General features: G+C 69.5%; 1 protein-coding gene across 1 annotated transcript; it reads left to right on the top strand.

The window, feature by feature from the left end:
• Window positions 1–1,318: 1,318 nt before the first annotated feature.
• On the top strand, window positions 1,319–6,169 carry MYLK2 (myosin light chain kinase 2). The gene is made up of 11 exons (XM_019509984.1): window positions 1,319–1,473; window positions 1,760–2,127; window positions 2,711–2,816; window positions 3,175–3,268; window positions 3,392–3,501; window positions 3,918–4,059; window positions 4,169–4,239; window positions 4,500–4,628; window positions 4,851–5,003; window positions 5,371–5,503; window positions 5,631–6,169. The coding sequence occupies exons 1-11, from the start codon at window positions 1,349–1,351 to the stop codon at window positions 5,709–5,711; spliced, it is 1,512 nt and encodes a 503-aa protein (XP_019365529.1). The 5' UTR covers window positions 1,319–1,348; the 3' UTR covers window positions 5,712–6,169.
• The last annotated feature ends 2,580 nt before the right edge of the window (window positions 6,170–8,749 follow it).

The following is an 8,749-nucleotide window of genomic DNA, read 5'->3' as shown; positions in this document are numbered from 1 at the left end:
GGTTGTGTTTCAGGGGCACCACGGTGTCCGGTTGGTGCCTGCTCCTGTCCCTCTTGGGGCGGGGATGGCAGGGCAGGGGTAGGACTTGCTGGCCAGGCGGCTGGGAGAAAGGAGCCCCGTGGGCGCGCTGCAGAGCCAGGATCCAGGTAACGGCGGCCTGCAGGGCAGAAGGCAGCAGGGATGTGCTGAGAGGGGCTCGCTCACCTGCCTGTTGTTCTTCATGGGTGCATGATCCTGCCTGGCGTGTGGTGCCCGGGCAGCGCTGGGGCTTCCTGAGGCTTGATGTGCCTGGAGGCAGCAGGTCACACCCCAGTCGTCGGGGCTGGGGTCACCGGTGATTCCTCCCCCCACCCCCTGCAGGTGCCTGGGCCAGGGGGCAGCCAGAGCTGGGCACGGGTTTGCTTGCAGATTTGGTGCCCAGTGGTTCCCGGGGCAGCAGTGTGAGGAGTGTGGGGGCCCACACTAGGAAGCCGAGACTGGCTGTGGCAGAGGGGACTGATGTCTCTATGCTCCCAGGGTTGCCCGTGGCTGGGTGGGGGGTCCTGCTCCCTTCCCCCTGCATCAGACACTTGCAGGTTTCCACGCACAGAGCCCAGGGGCGGGTAAGCCCTGCCACCTGCCCAGGGATGGCTCTGGTCCCTCGAGCTGTTTTCATCTCCCCTGTGTGGTTGGGCGGGCGGGTGAGAGGGGACGTGGCCTTGGACTGGCACCGTGGCCTCTGCCTCCTGCCCAGCCCCAGGGGCCAACGTGAGAGGCAAGTGCTGTCCTGGCCCTGCCAAGCTCGGCCGTGGCAGGGCGCGATGGTGCAGCCTGGGAGCCACGTGGGACGTCCACAAGGGCCACGGGACCGAGGGGCTGTGGCCACGGGGTTAAAAGCGAGCCGGGTGGCCGGGATGGAGGCAGATCTGGTGGCCGCGAGCAGGGACTGGCACAGCCCCGCGAGCCACCGCTTCTTTCCGCTCTCGTGCAGAGCTGGAAGAGCCACGCCAGGGTCCAGAGGGCAGCTGCGGCCCCATCACAGCACGGCCCCATGGAGCACGACACGGGGCCGAGCAGCCATCCTGATGCCGGAGGGGGTGAGGGCAAGGACAAGGGCCCTGTAGGGGCAGAGGGCAGCGCTGGGCAGCCCGTCCCTGCAGCCATGCAGCCCACGGACAACCAGCCTGGAGAGGCAGGAGAGGGCAATCCTGGGGCCCCTGCCCCCCCAGCCGTGCAGCCGGCGGAGAGCGAGCCCGGAGAGATGGCAGAGGGCAGCTCTGGGCAGCCGGTCCTCGCAGCTACGGAGCCAGAGGAGAGCAAGACCGAAGGGACAGGAGAGGGCAGTGCTGGGGCCCCGGCCCCCCCAGCCATGCAGCCGGCGGAGAGTGAGCCTGGAGAGCGCCTGGCAGGCAAGGAGCAGGGGGCCGAGCGCCTGAGCCTGCTGGAGCGGCCGAACCTGCAGCAGAGCTACAGCTGCCCCGCTGCTCCCCAGAGGTAACGCCGGTTCCTGCCAGGGCTGGGCTGGCAGGGCGCAGGGCCTGCTCCTGGGGACCCTTGTGCAGGCTCCCCTTGCCTTGCCCTGGGCACCGCAGCGGGGTGGGCTGGGGGGCAGCGTGCGGCTGCGGTAGGTGCTCCAGGCTGTGGTCCTGCCTGGGCCCAGCTCTGCCAGGCTCCATCCCACAGCTTCTGCAGGCTGGCCCCTTCCACGCACCCGCGGGGCTGATTGAGGGGCTCCTGGGCTGGGAGGCCCCCGGCTCACCTGGCTGCCTCTTGCTTCCAGCGTAGAGGAGGAGCCCGGGCCAGGAGCTGCCCAGGCCCGTGCAGCGCAGGTGGAGGAGAGGCCTCCTACCACGGCAGCCGACGCGATGCCTGGAGACCTGGACACGGTGGAGGGGCCCTACCTGCCTGCGGATGCTCAAGAGTCTCCAGAGATGCCCAGCCCAGCCCCTGAGGGCGATGGGGGGGACAGAACATTGCCAGAGCCCCCCAGCTCCACAGAGACACCCCAGCCGGCTCTGGGCGACAGCCCTGCCGAGAAGCCCCCTGAAGAGGAGGGGGGAGCCGGACCCTTGTCCCCTGAGCTGGAGCCCCCGCCCAGCCCCTACCTCACGCCAGACTTCGGGAAAGAGGACCCCTTCTCCATCCTGGGTAAGGCGGGCAGGCTGGAGCACAAGGCAGGGGGTGCCGTTGTCCTGGCCTGTCTGCCCAGCCCCTGCCCCCCTGGGAAGGGGGCTGATCCTGGCCCCGGGCGCCAGACACAGGTTGAGCCTGGGCAGCTCTGGGCATGTGGTGCTCAGGCTAGGCACCGTCTGCATGGTGCGGGCTGGTGCATCCAAGGGGGTGGGGGCTGCAGTACTGGGGGTGATCTGGGTAGGATGGGCCTGGCATGAAGTGCAAAGCCCCACGCGGGGCAGGGAGCCCAGGTGCTGCAGGGTGCAGGTGGGGAGCAGAGCGGCAAGGACATTTGGGTGCCAAGGAGACTGGGGAGCCCTGGAGAGGCCTAGCAGGGCGCTGGGGCTGAGAGCTGCAGGCAGGCACCGATCCTGGAGGACTCAAGGCTGATGGCCTGTGTGGCTGTGCATGGGGGGCTCCGTTTGCTGGGGGGAGCGAGGTGCCGGGGACCGCGGAGCCAGGACACGCCGTACCTGGCCTTGGCCACTAGATGCCAGCCTCTTGCCATGCTCGGCCGGCCGGGCGCGAAGAGGGCGCCCAACCCGCCTTGCCTCCACAGATGACATGCCCCCGCCACCAGCCCCCTTCACCCACCGCATCGTCACGCTGAAGTCGGCCAACCCCAGCACCATGTTCAGCATCAATACCAAGGACATCCTGGGGGGGTAAGAGCCGGCTTGGGGGGACAAGCCTGTGGGTCCCACCTCTGGGGTGGGGTGGGCAGCGTTTCTGCCTCTGCCACTGCTTGGCTGCACGACCTTGGGCCCATCCCTTGACTTGGGCCCAGAGAGGCAGTTGATGCTGAGCTTGTGGGGCTCTGCTAACGTGTGCATGTTGCGTGGAGCCTGCACTGAGGGAGTCCCTGCAGGGTGGCGAGGTCCATGCAGGGTTACCAGACCCCCAGGCACCTCCATCCTGCTTTGCTGGAGGCTCTCAGCAGAGCAGAGCCCCTGGCAGCGCCTTGCTGCATGGGGTCAGGCCTGTGCTCCTGGGCCTCCAGCCTCCGCTCCCCTTGTGCCGTAGAGGGAAGTTCGGGGAAGTTCGCACCTGCACGGAGAAGCAGACGGGGCTCAAGCTGGCTGCCAAGATCATCCGGAAGCAGGGCCCCAAGGACAAGGTGGGTGCAGGCAGGGCCCGTGCTCCGTGCCCCCCGGCCTGCACACCTGTGCACGCGTGTGCACGGACAGACAGGCGTGACGGGGCGGGGGTCAGCAATGACCCTGCGGTGCCCGTCCTACAGGAGATGGCTCTGGTCGAGATCGATGTCATGAACCAGCTGAACCACCAGAACCTGATCCAGCTCTACGACGCCATCGAGACGCCGCGGGAGATCATGCTCTTCATGGAGTTGTGAGCAGCAGCCCGGTGCCGGGGCTGGGCCTGAGGATGTAGCTGCCCATGGCCAGGGCAGCCAGGGGTGGGGGTATCCTCAGGGTGGGGGTCAGGGCAGCCGGCACTGCCAGGGTAGCAGGGCCCAGAGGCCCCCCCCTGGCTTGAGTCCTAGTGCTGCCGCGACTCCAGCTGGGGGTAGCACCGGCTCCGTCTGCCTCCCAGCCTGCCCTGCCCTGGTGAGACGTTGATCTCTGCGTCCCGGCCCCTGGGGTCAGGATCGTCGCTGTCCCTGCACTGCCCCAGCTCCATCCTGCCTGCTCCTGGGCTCTCCCGGCCCTGCCCAGCTCGGCCCTCTGGGCCACTGCCCCCCACCCCCGGGCAGGCTGAGTCTCCCTCCCAGCCAGCGGGGTGACCGGTGTCTCGGGTGCCCGCAGCGTGGAGGGCGGGGAGCTGTTCGAGCGCATCATCGACGAAGACTACCACCTGACAGAGGTGGACTGCATGGTGTTTGTGCGGCAGATCTGCAACGGCATCACCTTCATGCACCACATGCGCGTCCTGCACCTGGACCTCAAGGTGCGGCAGGCCGGCCGCAGGGAAGGGCAGGGAGGCTGCGGCCCCCGGGGAGGGGGCAGGGGCAGGGGCAGGAAGCCAGGTCTTACCGCTGGGGTCCCTGTCCCTGCAGCCGGAGAACATCCTGTGCGTGACAGCCACCGGGCACATGGTGAAGATCATCGACTTCGGCCTGGCCCGCAGGTACCTACCCCTCTCCCGGCCCGTCTGGCCCGGGGGAGAAGGGCCAGGAGTCCGCCGGGTCCTGGGGGTGTCGGGGCTGCAGTTCTGCTGCCCTCATGCCCTGCCCTGGCTGGGGGAGCTGGAGCCGGAGTCCGGCATGGGGCAGCAGGGCAGAGCAGTTTGGGGGAGGATAATAGCAGGCTGGCGTGGGCTGGGGGCTCTCCCAGGGCAGAGCTCTTTCTGGGGGCCGTGCCGCGCTGACCCAGCACTGCCGCCTCCAGGTACAACCCCCGGGAGAAGCTGAAGGTGAACTTCGGGACGCCCGAGTTCCTGTCCCCCGAGGTGGTCAGCTACGAGCAGGTCTCCTACTCCACAGACATGTGGAGCATGGGCGTCATCACCTACATGCTGTACGTGGGCAATGCCTTCCCCTCTCCCCCTGCGGGGCTGGCAGGTGTGTGGGTGTGTGTGCGAGCGAGCGAGCACTGGGGCTTGCGGTCCATTCCCGGCTCTGCCACTGACTCACTGGATGACCTCAGGCAACTCTCCCGGTGCCTCATGGGTGGGAGGAGCTGGACCTGCCCCTCCTTACTGGGCACTCACCACCCCCTCCTTTCCCCCCATGCCCCCAGGCTCAGCGGCCTGTCCCCCTTCATGGGGGACAATGACACGGAGACCCTCAACAACGTGCTGGCTGCCAGCTGGTACTTCGACGAGGAGACTTTCGAGGGCATCTCGGACGAGGCCAAGGACTTCGTCTCCAATCTCATCATCAAGGAGAAGAGGTGCTGCCTGCCCGGGGTGGGGGGATGCAGGGAGAGCTCGGGTTGACCACTGGGGAGCTGAGAGCCACCGTGTGAGCCCGCTCCCGGGGTAGCGGTCAAGCTGTCCCTCCACAGGGGTCTCCCAAGGGTCATGGCCGTGCTCTGGGGTGCTCCTGCCTTCCCAAGCCAGATGTGCCTCGCAGCTGCCCACCGGCCCTGATAACCCCAGCAGGCTGCAGCTGGAGGGGGGTCACAGGGAAGGGAGCCCGGGGCTGGGAGTGCTCACAGAGCAGCTGGGCTCCGGTGCTTGCAGCCCAGGTCTGCATCGGGAGGGGTTCGGGAGCCCGGGGGGTCTCCTGGAGAGTCACCAGCCCTGTCCTGCCCGCAGCGGCCGGTTGAGCGCGGCTCAGTGCCTGAAGCACCCCTGGCTCAACAACCTGGCCGAGAAGGCCAAGCGCAGCAACCGGCGCCTCAAGTCCCAGGTCCTGCTCCGGAAATATGTCATGCGGCGGCGCTGGAAGGTGCGGAGGATGCCCGCCTGGGCAAGCAGGGGCAGCCTGCGAGGGGGCTGGGAGCTGGAGTCCAGGATGCTGGACACCGGCGTGGCTGGCGCTGCTCTGACGTGGCCCCTTTTTGCCCCACAAACAGAAAAACTTCATCGGCGTGTGCGCTGCCAACCGGTTCAAGAAGATCAGCAGCTCGGGGTCCCTGACGGCGCTGGGGGTCTGAGCGCGGGGCCGGACTGGCAGCAAGGGCCGCGGGGCAGCCACCTGCCACCTGAACTGTGCGTTGCCAAGCCCGGCCCTGGCTTCGGGGTGGCGGCAGTGGGCCGCCGGAGACGCAGGAGCTGCAAGCCCTGGAGAGAGGCTGGATGTGCCCACGCTGGCCCCCGCACATATCAGGCCTCCGCTGCTGTGAGTGCCGCTGCGGCCCCTTTTCTCCAGTCCCCGGGAGATGACTGCACTGGCGAGGCTGCTGCTCGGGACCCCTTCAGCCGGCACCGCTGGAGTCCTCCTCGCCTGGGAAGTTTTCTTCCTGCTGCCCCTAGCTCCTGGCCCCTGAGGCTGCAGCTGCCCTGGCTCCTATGGCGTGGAGGTCTCTGGGCTGGAGCTGCAAGCTCTCAGTGCCGGATCCCAGCGCTTGGCCTGCTTTGAGCCCCACCAGCTGCTAGACGCCGGCCCCTGCCCCGCCGCACCTGCCCTAGACCCCGGCTGCACCCCCAGGCAGGGGTCTGGACTTGCCGAGCTGAATCCCCTGGTGCTGCGAGATGCCTGCTCCTGCCGTGGAGAGCGGGGGGCCTGCTCGGGGTCCCCCTCCTCGCCCCCCCACCGGCTCAGCAGCACGGAGAGGGAGAGGCAAAGCCCCCGCTGCACCCACCGCACGCCCTCTGCTACCTTGGCACCACGGTCCCTGCTCCGGCCCGGGCGCCTGGCCCCGCTCCCGGGATAGATGCCTGCTACGTCTGGATTCAGGGTCCCGGGGTGCGGGAGAAGGCAGGTGTTGGGGCAGGGGCCAGCTCGGCCCTGGCCGCTCCCCTCCCGGAGACCGGAGCCGCAGTTCCTGCGCGCGAGCGCGGGGGGGGCAGGAAGGAAGGGCGGGAGCGGCGAGCGTGGACTCCAGCAGCATCCCCAGGCGGAGGCCGGGTGCGAATGAAGGAGGCTTTGTGCTCTCGCCGCACCCCGCTGCCCTCGGGCGCTGCCAGGGGGGCAAGGCACGCAACCTTCCCTTCACGCGCGCCTGAAGCGCCCGGGCGGCGGCCTAATGCGGACCAGCTGGGCGGCCGCTCCCTCGCGCACATGTGAGAGCTTCGCTCTGGTCCTGACCACCAACACACCGGATCCAGCGGCGGGAGGCAGCTGGGCCGCGGCCGAACGGACCCTCCGCCTCTCGGGCTGGTGCGGCTCCAGGGGGACCTGCCCTCCGGGCATGCCGAGCAGGGCCGTGGGCGTGGGGAGGAGGAAGGTGCTGGGGGACACCCCGCACACGCCCCTGGCTCTGCTTGTTGCCCCAGGCACGTCCCCCGCTGAGCCTGGCCTGGCAGCCGGGTTGCTGGCAGAGCCCGTGCAGCTTCATCGATGACGGGGAACTGTGCCCGCTCGCCCCAGCCCCTTTGCCCCGCTGCGATGCTGCCCTGCCCTCGGCCCGAGCGGAGCACGCGCCCCGTGTGTGCGCCCCCCCCGCCGCAGCACAGCATGGCCCTGCTCCTTCTCCGGAGAGACACCCCCGCGCTCTCGGCTTCATGTAAATAAATGTACAGGTCTGACAGCAAGCCCTGGGGGTGTCGGCTTGCGTCCGGCGGGGAGGGGGGTGCTGGCACTGCTTTCCAGGGACGCTGGCCCCTTGGGGACCCGCTCGGGCCTCACCGCCCTGGGGGGAGGCAGCGGAAATGGGGGCAGTCGCTGGGCTCGAAGCAGCACCTCGGCTTGTCCAAACTCAACCCCCGTGAGCTCTGCCAGGGCTCCTCTTGCCCCAGCAGCTCCGCGCAGCAGCAGGACAACCGTGGCCACGGCCGCGGCCGCGCAGGAGAGCTCAGAGTTTGCTCATGGCATGTTTCCAGCTGAGGTCCCGACCCGGGAGGTCTGCTGGGCAAGGCTCGGAGCCGCGGCCTCTCCTCCATCGCCCCACACCTTGCCCCCACTGCTCGGGGAAGCCGGCGGGAGACCGGCCTGGCACGGCTCGCCAGCACCCACCTCGCTCCTCTCCGGCAGGCTTCGGAGCCCTTGCACGTGAGCCGGGGCGTTCGCCCAGCACCCCTGGGGCTCGGGCAGACCCAGCAGGAAGGCAGGAGCCCCTGAACTGGGGGGTGGGGGGGGTGATTTCTGGGGCTGACGGCTGGGCCGAGCACGCCTGGAGGATCTCGGCCCAGCCACGGGCGGGAGTGTCCGCAGCCCGGACTTCCCCGTGCCCTGAACCGGCTCCCTGGGCGGCAGGTGGGGCCTGGGGGGCTGCATGGCCCCCGGCAGCTTGCAGCTCTGTGCCTGCCCGACCCTCGCTCGGCAAAGCGTCCTGCAGCCGAGCCCGGGGCTCAGTCTTGCTGCCAGTCCAGAGCACCAGGCTCTCCCTGCCTTTCTGCACGGTAACCCTCCCGCCTCCCCGCGGCCGTGCCCCACGGGTGCGTGCGAGACCCCCGCCACCCCTCCTGGCCGCGCGTGACGCTCGGGGCGTAGAGGCTGGTCTCAGACCTCCTCCATGCACAGGGCCCCGGGTTGCGGGGCTTGGTGCGGTGCGTGTTGGGCCCCTGCGGGGTGGAGCAGGGGGCGAGATGGGTTGCCCCCTAATAGCATTACCCAAGCTGCAGGCCTGCCGACCCCCTTGCCAGAGCCGGGGCGGGCGACTGTCCCCCCCACCCCAGCAGGCTCGGGGCCGCTGGCAGCCTCCACGATGGGAGCGAGACCTTTTCTGCGGGAGCCCGAAACCCGACTCCCGCCTGCCGTCAGGGCCTGGCCGCGGCCGCCCAGCTTGGCAGCGCCGCGTGCCCTGTCCCTTGCGCCGCGTCCCGGGGCGGGGGAGCGGGGCCGTTTCCCACAACTGGATCCAGCGGGGGAAGGCGAGTGAGTCAGGCCCCGGCGCTGCCTTCCCAGCCTCGCCTCCCTGGCCGTGTTCCCCCGCGGCCCCGGCACAGACCTCCGGGCAGGCAGCCGCCAGCCCCCTCCCCTGCCTCCCAAGCCCTGCGCCGTGAGCTGCTCCAGCTGGGAGGCTGCGAGCTTCCTCCCGACAGTGCCCGGGGGGTTCCTGGCAGCCAGGGTTCGTGTGTTCCCACTGCCCCG

This window comes from Gavialis gangeticus, unplaced genomic scaffold (genome assembly GCF_001723915.1).
Source record: "Gavialis gangeticus isolate Ggan-Ray unplaced genomic scaffold, GavGan_comp1, whole genome shotgun sequence".
Lineage (NCBI taxonomy): Eukaryota > Metazoa > Chordata > Crocodylia > Gavialidae > Gavialis > Gavialis gangeticus.
Note: the sequence above shows the minus strand (reverse complement) of the source record. Positions and strands in the feature narration are given on the sequence as shown.

Coding starts and splice junctions, on each gene's coding strand:
- MYLK2 (XM_019509984.1), top strand. CDS start 1,349: ATGCAGCCGGCGGAGAGTGAGCCTGGAGAGCGCCTGGCAGGCAAGGAG. Junction 2,817..3,174: donor ACCAAGGACATCCTGGGGGG/GTAAGAGCCGGC, acceptor CTTGTGCCGTAG/AGGGAAGTTCGGGGAAGTTC. Junction 4,240..4,499: donor GACTTCGGCCTGGCCCGCAG/GTACCTACCCCT, acceptor TGCCGCCTCCAG/GTACAACCCCCGGGAGAAGC.